General features: G+C 38.7%; 1 protein-coding gene across 1 annotated transcript in view; it reads left to right on the top strand.

Annotated features, from left to right (window-relative positions):
* clcn1a (chloride channel, voltage-sensitive 1a) overlaps positions 1-16,490 on the top strand; it is a 63,259-nt gene extending 46,769 nt beyond the window's left edge. Inside the window, exons 15-23 of the mRNA XM_056479537.1 lie at positions 741-954; positions 7,595-7,728; positions 7,993-8,192; positions 10,225-10,306; positions 10,472-10,557; positions 10,894-10,938; positions 11,128-11,232; positions 11,364-11,450; positions 13,897-16,490. Coding sequence (XP_056335512.1) covers positions 741-954; positions 7,595-7,728; positions 7,993-8,192; positions 10,225-10,306; positions 10,472-10,557; positions 10,894-10,938; positions 11,128-11,232; positions 11,364-11,450; positions 13,897-14,370 — 1,427 coding nt within the window. The 3' untranslated portion in view covers positions 14,371-16,490. The remainder of the gene's footprint in view (positions 1-740; positions 955-7,594; positions 7,729-7,992; positions 8,193-10,224; positions 10,307-10,471; positions 10,558-10,893; positions 10,939-11,127; positions 11,233-11,363; positions 11,451-13,896) is intronic.
* Positions 16,491-19,627: the final 3,137 nt, after the last annotated feature.

Below are 19,627 nucleotides of genomic sequence, written 5' to 3'. Positions count from 1 at the left end.
AATATAATGCTTAAAAAATATTTATTGGAAAGCCATAAGTCTGATAAACCTGAAAAGATATAGCTACAGAATTTAATGCAGAACACAACCTTTGGGCTTGTAGCTTTAAAACCCTAGGAGGAGATGGAATTGGTCTAAGATGACAGAATAATAATAATAAGTTTAAGTAGGATAACAATATATAATATATCAAGCCAACATAATAATCTGGATGCACATTATAAAGAGGTACTTTTGGTCCAAATGTCACATTTAAATTCCAAAAAAGTGCTTAAAAATCATTAAAATTAATCAAATATGAATAAAAATGCCATGCATAACATTATTTCATGATGGATATAAATAAAGCTCAAGACCAAACATTCCTCTCACTCAGTGTTCACTATGTGTACAGTATGTATTTTTATACAATGTTAACAATGCTTGCTTTCACACAATCGATTTGTGTTGGGGCAACATGAAGGAATTAAGCTAACTTATTAGTTTTTACAAATTTAAGTGGATTGAACATACGTAGCTTTTAAATGCATTTAAATAAGTAGCTTGAACAAACAGCAAACATAGTTTTTTGAGTGTAGAGCAACGTTACTGTTTAAATGAGTCTGTTTCAGTTTTGAATGGATGGTCCCTGATCTGGAAGTGCCACCCGTAATTTGAAACGCATTAAACGTGTTGTAGAATGGGATCGCACTCCTTTCTGTGCTGTTACTCCATTGGTTTGTCTGCTTGTCTTGATGAAGGTGCGGCGGCGCTGACAGGAGCCGTCACTCACACCGTCTCTACTGCGGTGATCTGTTTCGAGCTCACCGGTCAGATCTCTCACATCCTCCCCATGATGGTTGCTGTCATCCTGGCCAACATGGTGGCTCAGGGTCTGCAGCCGTCACTCTACGACTCCATCATCCAGTTTAAGAAGCTGCCGTATCTTCCCGAGCTGGGCTTCGGCCATATAAGGTAACTATGGACTGATCTTGATTCTTTTCATGTCAGATTGCCGTTCCAGATTTCAGATTTTTAATAATTAGCAAAAAAATTATCGCCAAAGCTCTAGTTCTTAGCCATTCCTGTGAGATGCAGTCACTTACCAGTTTTTACCACTGCTTACACACTTTGTAGTTTAAAATCATTGTGGTTTGTGTGCAAGTCTCTAACAGAGCTTGGGCACATTTTTAAAGGGCACCTATGATGCAAAATCATCTCTTGCAAGCTGTTTGGACAGAACTGTGTATAGGTATAGTGTGTCCACAGTCAGATTGGAGTGATATAAACAGAAGTCGAAATTTCCTGACGTTAAAATAGGATCCGAATCCCTGGAATCTTGAGGCTCCACGCCCACTGAATTGATTGACAGTCGCAAATTAACATGTCTCCATAGTAATGCGTATAACAGGGCTATTCAATTAGTTTGTCATGGGGCCAGTTCATGAAAAGCATTCCAAATGAACGGCCGGAGAGATATGACTTGCAATATAAGTGATGACACAACAGCAGTATAAGAGCCCGTATGCTGTATTTTTGCTCCTTAAGACACCCACGTTGACTTTTTCTACATTAAAATATTAATATATTGTATTTAGAAACTACATAAAATCACGGCATTGTACAATGTGGCTTTTTTTACAAACATATTTAAATGTTGTATTTTGAAAGACAACAAAAGCAGTGTATTGCTCAAGTAGGCTTCTTTTACATTCAAACACATTCATATGTTATGTTTTGAACTGCATAACAATTAGGGATGCAACGATTTTAGATTATGGTTGTATGATTACAGTCTGAAGAATAATCATGGTTTCACGGTTATCACGATTATTATGCATTTATTAAATTCAAAACACTACTAGTTTAGAAAATCACAAGAACAGCTTATATTTTAAAGTGTTGTTTATTACTGCTCAGCGACAAAATACAGCACAAAATGTTAATTAAAAACAAACAATAGTCCATTTCACTCTTTGGACTTGAAAATAAAAGAAAATGTTTTTGATTTAAACATGAGTGATAATTTTACAATGAAAATAATTGACAGAACAATGAATAAATAAATAAAAATATAAATTAATAAAATATTGTAAATATATATATTAGCTAAGAATTTAAATGAATTGTTGTTATTATCTGCGTTCATACATACATAATAATTTTAATAATTTGTACTAATTCGTTTAACATATCTTTTGTTTACATTGCACTGAAGGCCACACACAACTCTCACCACTACAGTGTGAGATAATTTCAACTGTGTGCGCCTGGAGGGTGTGAGTATGTCGATCCGCTTGCTAGCCGCTAGCCACATCGCTCCCAATATGTGCACGTCTCAATTGGAAATAATGAACGTGTGCGCAGAAAAGACATGACATGTGAACAGCCCGCTGCTATAGTTAATCCAGTGTGTGTGCGTATTAGCCTCGGTATAAGCTTGGAAATTTAAACAAGCACACAGGTGGCATTGTTTAGTTGCAGCAGTTTTGTTCCGTGCCACAGAAATGCGGTGTTGAGAAGCCTTTACGGTTAATTAACCGTAGTGAGTTAAAGCGTTGTTAGTGAAATCGCTTAATCATTGCATCCCTATTAACGATATCAGTGCATTGTACAAAAAGCCTTGTCTACAAACATATCCAAATGTTTTTGCCGGCTCGCGCCACTCGTTTAATGTCACTTGACTCACTCTCTGCGCAGCCTTCAACTGCAGCTCGTGCTGTATTGAACAGACGCACGTCACTTCATAACTATAGCGACCATTTTTCGACTGAACTAAATTTATTTTTGATGTCTTGGACACACTATTTGGAGGGCCAGAACAAATAGCCTTAGGATTCAGCCCGCGGGCCGCCAATGGCATATAATCACATCCACAAGACAGGACTTGCAAAGAAACTGAGATTAAAAGATCTGTTCCAACCCTCCGTGATCAGCTGCAGTTCAAAGTTTTACAGGTTAAAAAGTTTTTAAATCACTGCATGTTTGTAATAAAGAAAAGACAGTAAAATTGCTGTAATTCATAACGGAAACTGCTGGAATTACCACAGCTGCGTCAAAGTATGCTTCAAACATACAACAGGCGACCCGGTTTGTGAACGTTAAATCTGGTTTATTTTGTACAGTAGCATAATTGATGTAGCAGTCTATATAGCAAGTGTATATTAACTTGTATCCTGTCATATTTGCCTTAACTTAACAAAAACAGTGTAAACTTAAACGTATGTGCGTGTGTGTGTGTACTGCAAACTTTGCAACAGCATGTGTGTGACTCATCAATGCAGAACAGCTTGAATAAACCACAACACATGCATTAACCTTACTTGGTATTTTGACTCTGAACTGAATATCTGCTTCTTTCGCTTCATTGTGACACAGCTGGAGAAACAAACGCACATGTGGAAACAGTGGGCGGGGAAACAGTGGGCGGGCAGCTCATTTGCATTTAAAGGCAACAAAACAGCTACAATACAATCTTACTCCAAAATTGGCATATTCAGCAGGGTATAATAAATGACCTGATGGGTATTTTGAGCTGAAACTTCACAGACACTTTCTGGAGATGCCAAAGACTTACCTTACATCTTACATCGCTAATGTGCAGATATTCATTGTGGCTCCACATACTGTAGGAGACAAAAGAGTTTGGCTGAGAGCACAGGCAGGTTCCCTCACCCTGATGTGCTGACAGCACCTCAAAGTCCTTGTGATTCATTAGCAGCAGGAGCTATTAGTAAATACACTTGTCAGCAAGGGGCGGCAACATGAAGCCTTGGCATCCTTCCAGCTAGCACTGAGCTCATCCACACATATTAGATTTGGGCTTTTTATTACCCTTTCATTAAGCTCACAGGTCTTAAGCAACCTTTTTTTTGTGATACAGAGCAGTAGTCCTGCTTCAGGACTTGACTTTGGACATCACGTGGCAAACCTACAGAGGGCAAAAAATTGTTTATGGTACAACAGAATGAAAAAAAAAAAGATTGCAAATTTTTTTAAAGGTTAATTTACCCCAAAATTGGATTTAAAATGGAAAATACCAGAAATAATTACCCTCATATCATTCTTCGCAATACAAATTAAGATAATTTAGATGTGCTGTTTTCCCTGCCCACCAAATTGATTGACAGGTGCCATTTCTCCATAATAACATATATGCACATGTCCACAGAACATTTGTTGCAAAGAAAATGGGATTAAAACATTAAAATTACAACTCCCTGGGATCAGCTGCTCCTTAATAATTAGTTTTATAAGTTTAAAACGTTTTTAAAACTGCATGTTTGTAATAAAGACAGTAAAATCACCATGTAATTCTTAACCGCTGAAATCATCAGGGGCCTCATGTACGAAGACTTGCATTGAATTCATACTAAAACATTGCGTACGCAGTAAAAAATTCAGATGTATGAAACACTATGTACGCGGAATCCCACGCATATTCTCTTTGTACATCCGAATTTACGTGAAACTGAGCGCACGTGCACGAGCGCAAAACCCCTCCTTGCCTCCTCCCCCTAATAAATATGGTAATGACACTACTTTGGCAAAACCAAATGGAAAAGCAACGGCAAAAGCAAGCTAAAAGAGAAACTTTGAACAGAATGTGGATTGGAGGTGCTCTTTTCGGAGGTAGACCGGAGAAAAACGATAATATTTGCATGTTTGTCCTCCGGAATTAATAACAAAAGAAAAAAAATAGAGTGGGAGAGTTTAGCTGACGTGGTTAATGCAGTGGGGTCTGAACATCACACTGTGAGTGAATTAAAAAAGAAATAGTCCGATATAAAGGTGTAAAATTTTGTAGTGTCTATTTAGACTAAGTGCAATACCACACCTCGGTGGAATGAGCTAGTTGAGTCATTCCCCCCATCACCGTTTGATTGACAGAGACAAAATAACTAAAGAGAGCGGCAAATAGCAGCGTGAGTGGCGTAGCTCGTATAGTGCATGGCAACATGTTTTGACACGATCGATCATGAACCCAGTTCGAATCCAGCATCTGATGAACTCATTCCTTCTTTTCCCCTGACTACATATCAGATTTTGCTTACTCATCATCACGAGGAATACAAGTAGGAATCATTTTTAAAAGTGTGTGTATTATGTTAAGCGCATTTGAGCATCACTATTATTTGCACATTTATTGAATGGAAATGTTTACGATTCATGTATGCAAATTCACCTTTATAGCAATGTGCGTGCAGTAGATCGCTCTGATTAAATTGGGAAAACTGGCAATTGCTGCAAATTGCACTTTATTGTTTGGCTGGTCAACTGCATGGTATGGAAAACTTATACACCTGCTAGACATACGTATGATTCCGTCCCATACAGATGCCATTGCATGGCTCAAAGATACTTTGAAGTGTGCAATTTAACACAATTGCCTCCATGAGTCACCAATGTAAATAAAACAAACACACACACAAGAAATGCATGTACGCCATTTAAAGCCACATGCTACAAAAACAGCTATAGTCCTCAGACACCAAAACGAGTACATTACATACTAATAAATAATCTGATGGGTTGTTTGAGCTAAAACTCTACAGAAACATTCTGGAGACATCAAAGTCTTATCTTACATCTTGTAAAAGGGGTAAAATAGGTGCCCTTTAACAGCAATGCATAGTGCTGCCTATAGTAAATGCACACCCTGGACTGATGCAGAACAAAAAGGCAAACAAAATTTCAAAGTTAGGCTTCCAGAGGAGATTTACTATAGATCACACCATGCTTCCTTAACAAGATGTGCATGACAATCATACTGTAGCTTTGCTCAGTCAGGTTTGTGATTTCATAAGGTTTAATCCCCCGGCCCTAAATAATACTAATAATAATGGCTATCAATCATTTTATCATGATTTACACAACTAAATGTCTTTAACAACAAATGTATACAGTATAGCAAAAATCTTTTCAGGCATATTTAAAGCAAGAATCATATGATTAAACTATTGAAACACAGAAGCTGACATTTTACTTCCGGTTAATATGATTTTTATGCATACAGAACAACCTGTCTCAAACTCATATCCATAAATACAAGGAAATTTGATGTACCTATGTCTGTTATATGGAACAAATGCTCAGCCTAATATTGGATTTAATGTATACAGTTGAAGTCAGAGTTATTAGCCCTACTTTGAAATTATTGTATTTTTTTAATATTTCCCAAATGATGTTTAACGAGTAAGGAAATTTTCACAGTATGTCCGATAATATTTTTTCTTCTGGAGAAAGTCTAATTTGTTTTATTTCAGCTAAAATAAAAGCAATTTTTAAGCTATATATATTTTTTGATAGTCTACAGAACAAACCATCGTTATCCAATAACTTACCTAATTACCCTAACTTGCCCAGTTAACCTAATCAACCTAGTTAAGCCTTTACATGTCACTTTAAGCTGTATAGAAGTGTCTTAATATGTCTAGTAAAATATTATGTACTGTCATCATGGCAAAGATAAAATAAATAAGTTATTAGAAATGAGTTGTATTACTATTAAAACTATTATGTTTAGAAATGTGTTGAAAAAATCTCTCCATTATAGAGAAATTGGGGAAAAAAATAAACAGGGGGGCTAATAATTCAGGGGGGCTAATAATTCTGACTTCAACTGTACATTTATTATGACATAACCATGTGGTAGGGCTGTACGATATTGGAAAAAATCTGATATTATGAAATTAAATTTTTCTGAGATAAATATTGTGATATAAATACAGTTTCACAAGACTGTTTGAATAGCTTTAGTCAACAGTTTTCTGAGGAGTCTAACAGTATTTAGGTACAGAAATTGAATAATCGCAATGCAACAAAAATGCTTTTTTTACTTTTTGTCTTGTTTCTAGTCCAAATATAAAAAATATTGTTTGATTTTCACTGTCAGAAGAAATAAGTGAAAATTAAGAGGGTTTGCTTGTTTCATTACTTTTAAAGGAAATTATCTGCCAGTGGGGTCAGTGAAATATTCTTGTTTTCACTTTGACATGTAGATATTTGGACTAGAAACAAGACCAAATTCTAAGTAAGAACTGTTTTTTGCATAAATAATATAAATTCCATATAAATACAGTGATTAAATACAATTCTGTGGCTCCTGGTTAACTATAATTCAGACTGGACGTTGCATATCTTTGCTATGTGACTATTGCGAATGCGCACATTGCGATATAACGATGCTGAAACAATATATTATGCAGCCCTACTATGTGGCTAAAAGTATGCTACTGTTTAGTTTAAAAGGATTTAATGAAAATTTGCTGTGACTTTAGTCACCCTCGCTGTCAGGGTTTATTTACTACTTCTTTGTTTTACGTTATATGTGCCAGTAGCCATTGGCATTCATTATATGAATCACCAAAGGCCAAACATTCAGCTAAAGTTCTTCTTTAATGTTCTATTGAAGGGAAAGTCACATAAATGGATAGCTTGAGGGCGAGTAAATTAACAGCAAATTTCCATTTCTGAGGGAACCGTCCATTCGAGAATTAATTGTAGTACGCATTGTATTTTCCTAGTTGTCAGAACAGATCTTTAGTCTAGCGGAGGCCTGCAGCTCTAGAGTTAATCATCATTTTTAACAGTGTCGGTGTCTGTTTTCCTGCAGTCAGTATAATATCTTTGTGGAGGACATCATGGTGAGGAAAGTGAAGTTTTTATGTTCGCAGTCTACATACAGAGAAGTGCTGCATTTGCTGGACTCGACCTCTTTAAAAACCTTCCCACTGGTCGACTCAAAAGGTATCTGGATGACTTCCTCAGTCTGATTGAATCTCTCATTATGACATTTTTTCTAGCTGCATGCAGTATACCAAGGTGAGCTTTAAGTGTTTGTTTTCCTCCACTCAAACAATCTAAAGCTCTGTTCGGGAACCTAGCGAGCTATCAACCTCATGCTGTTAACTTAGCAACATGATATTGCTGCTTTGTAGAACTTCAGACTTGATAGTGTATAGGTTTTGAAATCTTTCTCATTTGTGACTGCACTCACTTCATCTTCCACAGATTCTATGATTCTGTTGGGCAGCATTGAGAGGTCTGAGCTGCTCGCCCTCTGTGATTGGTGGCTGTCAGCAGAGAGGCGGATCCTAATACAAGGACAGAGCCCACAAGGTCAAGTGCCTTGTGCCAAAATCAGCTGGGAATCCTTTGCCTTTGTTGATGAAGATGAAGATGAAGAAGAAGAGGATAATGTAGATGAAAAGGTATCTGCAAAGAGAAGTATCTGTCTGACTTTATATCTATCTATCTATCTATCTATCTATCTATCTATCTATCTATCTATCTATCTATCTATCTATCTATCTATCTATCTATCTATCTATCTATCTATCTATCTATCTATCTATCTATCTATCTATCTGTCTCTCTATCTGTCTGTCTGTCTGTCTGTCTGTTTGTCTACATACCGGGGACGAACAATAAAACTCAGACGCTTGTGTTAGGCCACAATAATTCATTAGTATGGTCTAGTGCCTCCTCTTGTGCAGAATACAGCATCAGTTTGTCTTGGGAATGACAGATACAAGTCCTGCACAGTGTCCTGAGGGATTTTTGAGCCATTCTTCTTGCAGAATAGTGGTCTTCCTCCATGTGATGGAGGAAGAGGTTTCCTGACTCGCTTCCCCAAAACACCACAAAATGGTTCAATAACATTAATATCAGGTGACTGTGCAGGCCATATGAGATGTTCAACTTCACTTTCATGTTTATCAAACCACTCTATCACCAGTCTTTCTGTGTGTGTTGGTGTATTATCATCCTAATACACAACACCACCTTCAGGATACAATGTTTGAACCATTGGGTACACATGGTCCTCCAGAGTGGTTCGGTAGTCCCTTGCAGTGATGCGCTCATCTAGCACAAGTATTTGGCCTAGGGAATGCCATGATATTACTGATCCATCCCCATACTTCACTCTGGGCATGCAACAGTCTGGGTGGTATGGTTATTTGGGGCTTCTCCACAACGTAACTCTCTCGGATGTGGGAAAAACGGTGAAGGTAGACTCATCAGAGATGAAATAATAATTGCTTCACATTGTCCACAGCCCAAGATTTTTGGTGCTGGCACCATTGAAACCGACGTTTGGTATTGGCAAAGGTTATAGCAGCCCAGCCATGTATATTGACCCTGTGGAGCTCCTGACAAACACTTTTGGTGGAAACAGGACAGTTGAGGTGCACATTTAATTCCACATTGAGTTGGGCAGCTGTGGTTGGGCGTCTGGGTTAGCACCCAGACCACGGATCCCTTTCAGACAGCTTACTTCTGTTGGACAAGACCCTTAATGTTGTGTGCATTGCAATATTTTATGCAAAACTGTGCTGTTACTCTGCTAATCAAACCTGAAATTCTGCTCTTACTGGTGGAATGTGGAATCAGTGAAGATTGGCAACCAGGCTGGTCAAATTTAGCCATGAAACCTCCAACACTAAATTGGTCAATGTTATAGTTCCAGTAGTTCCATCCACCTATGTTATGCGCATTTTGGATATGCATATAAAAAAACGGTTGATGGAAACGGCAATATGCGCATACATTTTGAAAATGCGCTTTAAAAAAACGTATGTGCATATCTGAGTAAGATAAACTTTTTATTCGATACGAAAAGATCCACATAAACTATGATGAAAATTTATTTTTGGGGGGGGGTTTTCTCCTTTTATTGAGATAGGATAGTGAAGGACAGACAGGAAAGTATGTGGAGCAGAGGGAGGGGAAGGATCAGCATAGGACCTCGAGTCATGTGAAAAAAAGTCATGTGATGATAAAAATAAGTGTGAATTGACAAACCAGCAGGCTGAGCACATTGTAAGACATCTGAAATGTTGTTTTGGTCATTCTAATGACCTCCAGAATTGCATAGAGCGTCTATGCTCCGCGTCTGATGCCTTCAAACACCACCACACATTCATTGCGTGCCGGCATACTGTCTTCTGAGGCGCAAGTCATTTAGTAAATAAAGAAAAGATTCACGCAGCTTCTCCTACCACAGCAAGTTAAGTTTTTTTTTTTTTTACTTTTGACATTTTGCTCCAGTTAATTCGGAAGTGATGATTTTGTTCTCTTTGACTACTTGGATGGAAACGCTGCTTTATTCGCATGTCTTTTATGTGATATTCCAGATATGCACATTAGCTAAATTGTTAATTAATTGCTATTGTCCAACCCCTGTATGTCTGTCTGTCTTTGAGTCCATGTATCCATCTATTTGTTTATCTCTGTGTTTAGACAATACCAGTTCAAGAAGAGAGAAATGGCCCTGTGCCCCCGCCCAAACCTTCAGAACCGTCCACCAATCACACGTCTCCTGGTGAGAAACGCTCAGACATTACTGAACGGTCCACTTTAAAACCTTCCTAAACCTCAGGCAGGCACTTCTACTGAACAAGCATCTTGAGGCGATAGAAGTGATACTCATCCTGTAATCCTGCTTTTTTCTTTTCCCCCTCCTATCTCTTCTCCTCTTCTTGCCTAGATAAGGGTCCTTCGCAGTCTTTCAGGAGACTTTTACGTAACTTATTTTCATCTTCGTCAGAAAGACACACAGAAGGTCAGCCCCAGGTACATTGTTTGTGCTTAAAGGTCTCTTGTGAAAACTTGCGTATTTGTGTGTGTATTACATCAAGTGACTTTGAGTGCACTAAATGAATTACTGTCAGCATGTATGAAACTTTAATGAAAGGCTGAGAAAATGAGAAGAGCAAATATATTGCTAATGGTCTGCATTAAAATTCATCAGTGTTTTTCAAGGACGTGTGCGGTTAAAGGGAAGTGAATGGTCTTCCATAGAACGTGTCAATATGCAAATACTCAGTCTAAAATTTTAATGAGTGAATACTTGAATCAGATGCACCATGTTTTGTATTATTCAAATATCTTGCCATTTCTTCACTCTAGGAGCCTTATCCTCCACCTTTAACCGACACAATGACACCAGAACAGGTATTAGCAATACCACCGTACTATAAATTGAGACACTTAAGCATGACTTTCTATTAATTTGGTATATTGGTTTTGTTGTTTTTTTTAGCACTGTGTGGTTTATAAATGCAGACATGTTACTAAAATAAAACAAAATTATGATAGAATGTATGATTATTAAAATAAATCCTGGTTTTGATCATTTGACAGATCAAAGCCTGGGAGGAGAGTGAAATGGACAAACCTCTGGAAATCAATCAGATCAGAATAGATCCATCACCCTTTCAGCTGGTGGAGAGAACCTCACTACATAAGGTGAGAGGCTTGCCAAGTCTAGTCACATATTTTTGTATAGTGGGCTTTTTTTACATCACATGTTGTTTTAAAGCAGCTTGACAATGAAAACAATATTGTAGAATAAATTAAAGCATCTTTTTTTCTCACAGACACACACACTGTTTTCTTTACTGGGCCTCAGTCATGCCTATGTAACCAATACTGGAAAATTAGTGGGAGTCGTGGCGCTGAAAGAGGTAGCCCATTCACTCATTCATGCATCCACCTTTCTATCCATCAAACCATGCTTCCATCCACTCTTTCACCAACCTGTACAGCCATCCATTTATTCACCCATCCATCCATGCATCCACTCACTCATCCACCCAGCTACCAGTCAGTTTACTCCCTCACCCATCCATCCATCCATCCATCCATCAACTCACTCTTCCATTCATCCATTCATCTATGAATTCCCTCCTCCACCTATCCATGCATCCAACTTTCTATCCATCAATCCATGCATTCATCCACTCTCACCAACCTATACATCTATCCATTTATTCACCCATCCATCTATGCATCCAATCATTCACCTACTCATCCATCTATTCACTCATCCATTTATGCATCCACTCATCAACCTGTCCACCCACACATTCATTTATTCACCCACCCATCCATCCAATCACTCACTCACCCATTCATACATCCATCCATGCATCCACTCATCCATCCACCCAGCTACCATTCAGTTTACTCCCTCAGCCATCCATACATCCATCCATCAACTCACCCTTCCACCAATCCATTCAACTTTTCATCAATTCCTTTGTCAATCCATCCACCCATGCATCCACTCATTCACCAGCCCATCCATCTAGTCACTCATCCATTTATGCATCCACTCATCCATCCATCCACTCATCCTCCTGTCCACTCACACATTCATTCATTCACCCACCCATCCATCCAATCACTCACTCACTCATCCATCCATGCATCCACTCACCCAGCTACCAATCAGTTTACTCCCTCACCCATCCATCCATCATCCATCAACTCACCCTTCCACCAATCCATTCAACCTTTTATCAACTCCTTTCTATCAATCCATCCATCCATGCATCCGCTCATTCACCAGCCCATCCATCTAGTCACCATTTATACATCCACTCATCTTCCTGTCCACTCACACATTCATTCGTTCACCCACCCATCCATCCAATCACTCACTCACCCATCCATACATCCATCCATGAATTCACTCACCCATCCACTCAGCTACCAAACAGTTTATTCCCTCACCCACCCATCCATCCATCCATCCATCAACTCACTCTTCCATTCGTCCATCCATCCATCTATGAATTCACTCGTCCACTCTTCCATCCATCCATGCATCCACCTTTCTATCCATCAAACCATGCATCCATCCACTCTTTCACCAACCTATACAGCCATCCATTTATTCATCCATCCATCCATGCATCCACTCATTCACCCACCCATCCATCTATTCACTCATCCATTTATGCATCCACTCATCCATCTATCCACTAATCCACCTGTCCACTCACACATCCATTTGTTCATTCACCCATCCATCCATCCATCCATCCATCCACCCAGCTACCAATCAGTTTGTTCACTCACCCATACATCCACCCATCCATCAACTCACCCTTTCATCAATCAACTCCTTTTTATCAACCCATCCATCCATTAATCCATCCATCCATGAACTCACTCTTCCACCCATCCATCCATCCATTTATGAATTCTCCCCTACACCCACCCACCCATCCATACATACATCATTTCACCCTTCCATCCATCCATCCATCCAACCATTCATCAACACACCTTTTCATCTATCCACCCATCAACTCACTCTTCCGCCCATCCATCCATCCATGAATTCACCCCTAAACCAACCCACCCATCCATCCATCCATATATCCATACATCATTTCACCCTTTCACCAATCTATCCATTACTCAACTCACTCTTCCACTCATCTATCCATCCATTCATCCATCTATGAATTTACCCCTACATCCATCCATCCATCCATCATTTTACCCTTCCACCCATACATCCATCATTCCATAAATCAACTAACCCTTCCATTCATACATCCCTTCATCCATTCACCCATTTATCAACATACCTTTCCATCAATCCATCCATTTATCTATCTATGAATTCCACCCTCCACCCAACGTTCCACCCATCTATTCATTCAATAATCAACTCATCCTTCCATCCATCCATTCATCAAATGACTTTTCCACCCATACATACATTCATCATTTCATCCTTCCACCCATACATCCATTAATTTACTCACCCTTGCATCCATCCATCCATCCATCCATCCATCCAACCAACCATTCATCAATGCACCTTTCCATCAATCCATCCATCAACTGACTCTTCTACCCATCTATCCATTCATCCAACTATACACCCTTCCACCTATCCACCCATCCATCCAACAATTCACCCTTCCACCTATCCACCCTTCCATCCATCCATGTATCCATCATTTTACCCTTCTACCTATACATCCATTCGTACATCCAACCACCCATTCATCCATCCATCCATCCATCCATCCATCCATCCATTTTCACTTTATCTCTCTATGGTCCATATGCTAATATGCATTTGAACTATTCTCTCTTCTTCTACCTTAGCTTCAAAAAGCCATCGAGGGCTCAACACGCAGTGGTGTCCGCCTGCGCCCCCCTCTGGCCAGCTTCAGAGACACCCTCCGTAAAAAAGCCTCTAAGCCTCAGGCCTCCTCTCCTCCATCCTCACCCGTCTCCACCACCGCCCCGTCCTCACCTCTGTCTCCACCTGTGATCTCTCATTCCCGCTCCCACTCACACTCCTCCAGCCCAGCCGCCCCGGTGACAGAGAATAAAAAGGAGATGGAAGTGTGGATCGAGGGTGTGAAGCGGGATGTGATTGTTGGTAAAAGCAGCAGCACAACCACAGGAAGCAGCAATAGCAGTAGTCGTGGGACTGGAAGTAGTGACAGTGAGGCAGGAAGTGGCGACAGCAGCCCGAATCTACCGCCCTCCTCGCCTCCACCCCCTATCCCGCTCTCCAACCTGCAAGCCGTCCCGGAGAACAAGGAGGAAGAAGAAAACGAGGAGCCCGTTTAAAACAAGTGAAGTTTGTTTTTCTTTTCTTTGAGGTGAGATTTTTATATAACATTTCTTTTTTGTTTGTTTTTTTACTTACGTGTCATTTCAGAGTTTTAAAATGTCTCCTTGATCTCCTTTAGTTTCTTCCTGCTTTTTTCTGTCAAAACATTTCTGTGAGTTTTTTTGGTTGTTCTTTGATGTGAAAACAGGCTGATCATTTTAGAGAAAGAAGAAAAGTTTGAGTTATTTTTCTTCAATCTATATAAAAAAATACTATTCTTCTTCCTCTAAGAAATTCTGTGAATGTTTCCTTCTTTACTTTCTTTTATTTTTCTATTTCCTGCTTATTTTTTTCTCCTCTTATTTTATTTAATTTTTTTGTAAATAAATATTCAAATTCTGATAGGTTTTCCTCTCCCTGCTTTCTCTTTTTTGTAATAGAAACAACAACAATAATCTAAAAACATCATGTATCATAAAACTTGCTATGAGATTATGGTAAAATATTTGTCATCTCAGTAGCTCTTAAAATATACATTGATTTCCCTTTCATGAATATAAATTGTCATAACTTTAAGTGTTAACAGATTATGAAAGAAATAGTTTATTTTTTTGAGTTAAAGAAGAAATTGAAGGAACATTTCACTGTTATAGTTGTCCAAACAAAAAGTGTCCAGCAGGTGGCACATTTTCAGAACATTTCACTTAAACATTTTCTCCTTTTGCCCTTATACACTCACCGGCCACTTTATTAGGTACACTTTACTAGTAGCAGGTTGGACCCCATTTTTGCCTTCAGAACTGCCTTAATCCTTTGTGGCAGAGATTCAACAGGCTACTGGAAAATCAAAGATTTTGGTCCATATTGACATGATAGCATCACGGAGTTGCTGCAGATTTGTGGGCTGCACATCCATGATGCACATCCCCCGTTCCACCACATCCCAAAGATGCGCTATTGGATTGAGATCTGGTGACAGTTGAGGCCATTTGAGCGCAGTGAACTCAATGTCATGCTCAAGAAACCAGTCTGAGATGATTTGTGCTTTTATGACATGGCGTGATATCCTGCTGGATGTAGCCATAAGAAGATGGGTACACTGTGGTCATAAAGAGATGGACATGGTCAGCAACAATACTCAGGTAGGCTGTGGTGTTGACACGATGCTCTATTGGTACTAATGGGCCCAAAGTGTCCCAAGAAAATATCCCCCAGACCATTACACCACCACCACCAGCCTGAACCGTTGATACAAGGCAGGATAGATCCATGCTTTCATGTTGTTGATGCCAAATTCTGACCCTGCCATCCGAATGGCAGCAGAAATTGAGACTCATCAGACCAGGCAACATTTCTATTGTCCAATTTTGGTGAGCCTGTGTTGATTGTAGCCTCAGTTTCCTGTTCTTAGCTGATTAAAAACAGGAAACTGTTCCTGTTCCCATTCTCCTCTGATCTCTGGCCTTTGCACCCACAGAACTGCCGCTCACTGGATATTTTCTCTTTTTCTAATCATTCTCTGTAAACCCTAGAGGTGGTTGTGTGTGATAATCCCAGTTAATCAGTAGTTTCTGAAATACTCAGACCAGCCCATCTGGCACCAACAACCATGCCACGTTCAAAGTCACTTAAATCCCCTTTCTTCCCCATTCAGATGCTCAGTTTGAACTGCAACAGATAGTCTTGACCATGTCTACATGCCTAAATGCATTAAGTTGCTGCCATGTGATTGGCTGATTAGAAATTTGCTTTAACGAGCAGTTGGACAGGTGCACCTAATAAAGTGGCCAGTGAGTGTAATTTGTACTTTCTGAAAATTCACTGTCTTCTCTTAATGAAACCCTTCCTCTGTCCGTCTTTTCCCTCAAAACTCTGTCTCTCTCTCAGGTGTCTCTCATGTCTTTAAACCAAGGACTCTGCTCTTTATGAACAATCTGTGTTGGTTCATGTGATCTACTGTCTTCTAATAAGTGTTACAGTTCATTTAATATAGCTTAGAGTCTTCAGTCACTTAATTTATCTGCCTCCGTTTCTGTTTGTGTTTGTCATATTTATTAATTAATTTATTCATTCGTCTCTTTACCTCTTGGCGTGATGAGATATTGACAGATTCATAAAGGAATTTTTGAAAGATGAATGTTTTTTTCAATGTTTCTCTCATTGCTTTCTAGGTTTCAAATTTTATCCTGAATAGTGTGAAGGAGAGACTCACATAGACACACATAGACTCATTTACACACATAGAATTACACAGCAATACCTTCTTTCTAGTCTAAATATCCGAACATTCTTAAAACAAGAAGCATTTTCTAGACCAGTGTTTCCCAACCCTGTTCCTGAAGGCACACCAACAGTACATATTTTCAACCTCTTTCTAACCAAACCCACCTGAATCAACTCATCAGAACATTAGAAGAGACTCCAAAACCTGAAATGAATGGGTCAGATAAGGGAGACATACAAAATATGTACTGTTGGTGTGCCAACAGGAACAGGGTTGGGGAAACACTGTACTAGACAAGAAAAAAATAGTAATATACTAAATAAAGTGAATTTTTCCTTAAAACAAGCAAAATAATCTGCCAATGGGGTAAACTAAATAATCTTGTTTTTCCTTTTGACATGAGATATTTTTGTTACCCCGTTAGTAGTTTATTTAGCTTGTTTTAACTGAAAAGAATTTAAATGGTGTGTTCACACCAGACGTGGATGAAGCAAAAGCATGAGTGATTGACATGTTAAGTCAATGCATAGACGCAAATAGACATCCTGCAGCATGATTATATAAAGCAGCACTAGTTTATCGTTTCACATGAATAGTTTGAGTTGGAAAATCTGAACTTTAGCAGATATTCGTGCCACATGAACCAAACTTTGCTGCAAGAAAGAAAAAAAAATCTACCTACGGGTACCAATAAAGTCAACTGAACTAAACTGAACTGAACCAATCATGAGCTTACTTTTGTAGGGCAGTGATTATGACGCAGTGCCTTTGTTGGTGTCCCGACAACAGCTCATCAAACTGGGCTCGGCTCAGTCTAAAGTACTGCTGAAAGCCTCCATTATCCAGGTTTAGTTTCTGGTGGAGTTTATGAACTCAGAGCTGTGTGCACCTCAGAAAGGATCTAGTGGATTTAGACACCGCTCCGAACATACTTGCACTGTTTTTCAACCTTCCTAAAGCACATAAAGCACAGCTACTCTCTCAATAAAATCCATGTTAGCCATTTAGCAATGAAGCTAGAGTCGTCGGGCAGACAGAAGCCCTGCCTATGATGTGAATCCACATTTATTGTAAAGTGAATTTGATGTGCAAATTAAGTGAATTTGATGCGCGAATGAAGCAAGTAAACTCAAAATTTTCACGCGTCTATTTACAAGCAAATAGTGATTTATTCGTGCGTGCCGTGTATAGTGTGAACGCAACATAAAAAGTTTGGACTTGAAACAAAACAAAGAATGAAAGAAAAGACTTTGATTATATCATACAGGACTTAACAATAGTTAAATAAACAATTTAATTTGATAAAACCTTTAATAGCGCATACTTTTGTTACTTTTAGCATCAGTGTGTAAGAGTGTGATTCAGTAAAATCGTGATAAGGTATCCAAATATGAACACATTCATATAAATAAATCTCTACAGTCATTAATAAGCGACACAGCCTTTCACAATAAGTATTTTATTTACAGCACATTAAAATGCACATGAGTTGAATGAGGTTACAGGATGACACCAAATAGAGTTGAAGAAACTGCAAAATCGCTATCTACTCTTATCTTTTTATTTCAGTATTCACCGCGTTTCTTTGTCATTCTCCACTAAATGCATCTTATTTGACAGAAAATGATGACCTAGTGACGTCATTGCTGTCAGCTATTAGCGTCGCCATCCTTTGGACATTAGAGCTCTAGATGCTGAGAGTGTATTTCCCAAATAATGCAATCGTTTTGGTCTAATTCGGATCTAAATATGACCATTAGACCTGTGAAAATGAGACTCTCCTTTAGTCATAAGATGTTCAAAATATCACAAAGAATTACAACTCGCAGGCCTCGTTAGTATAGAAAAATAAATGTTGCCTCAGCATTGCATAACAGCGTTAATCCAAACCCTCAAAATCAGCAGAGAGTAGAAATCATTGCGAAACCAAACAGCTTCTAAATCTAAATCTGAATTAATGTTGATGTTGCCACACCCAAAATATTTTTTTCTTTTCTCTCACTCTCTTTTGGAACGTACACAAGTATCGACAAATGTTTTTAAGATGTGCACATTACCCAGCAGGCACAGGACGTCAACATGATGTCAGATTGACGTTATACCCAAAGGTCGTGGGGCGTTGAATTTTGTTTGGAAATGAAAATCGGGTTCAGAATCCAACGTCAGATCAATGTCCAACGTCATTTTGGTTAATATCCAACGCAACCAAAAAACAACAAAATATCAACGTCTAATGATGTCACAGCTTGACATTGTGTGGATGTTACCAATAACATCTGTCTGTCAGATGTTGGATTTTGGTTGCCATACCTCACAAATAAATATCAGTATTTGACGTCTATATGATGTTGGTTTAATATGTTGGCTCGACGTTGGATTTTGGTCACTTTTTAACACAACCTAAAATCAACCAAATATCAACATAAAATGATGTTACAGCTTGAAGTTATGTAGACATTACCAATATGACATCTATCAGATGTTGGATTTTGGTTGCTATACCTGACGAATAAAGGTCAGTATTTGATATCAATATGATGTTGGTTTAAGATGTTGGCTCGGCATTGGATTTTGGTCACTTTTTAACACAACCTAAAATCAACTAAATATCAACGTCTAATGATGTTACAGCTTGACGTTGTGTGGACATTACCAATATGACATCTGTCAGATGTTGGATTTTGCTTGCCAAACCTGACAAATAAATGTCAGTATTTGCCGTCAATATGACATTGGTTTAAGATGTTGGCTCAATGTTGGATTTTGGTCACTTTCCAACACAACCTAAAATCAACCAAATATCAATATCTAATGATGTTACAGCTTGACGTTGTGTGGACGTTACCAATATGATGTCTATCAGATGTTGGATTTTGGTTGCCAAACCTCACAAATAAATATCAGTATTTGATGTCAATATGATGTTGGTTTAAGATGTTGGCTCGGCATTGGATTTTGGTCACTTTCCAACACAACCTAAAAACAACAAAATATCAACGTATAATGAATGATGTTACAGCTTGATATTGTGTGGACGTTACCAATATGAC

The sequence above is a fragment of the Danio aesculapii genome, chromosome 19 (genome assembly GCF_903798145.1).
Source record: "Danio aesculapii chromosome 19, fDanAes4.1, whole genome shotgun sequence".
Classification (NCBI taxonomy): domain Eukaryota; kingdom Metazoa; phylum Chordata; class Actinopteri; order Cypriniformes; family Danionidae; genus Danio; species Danio aesculapii.
Note: the sequence above shows the minus strand (reverse complement) of the source record. Positions and strands in the feature narration are given on the sequence as shown.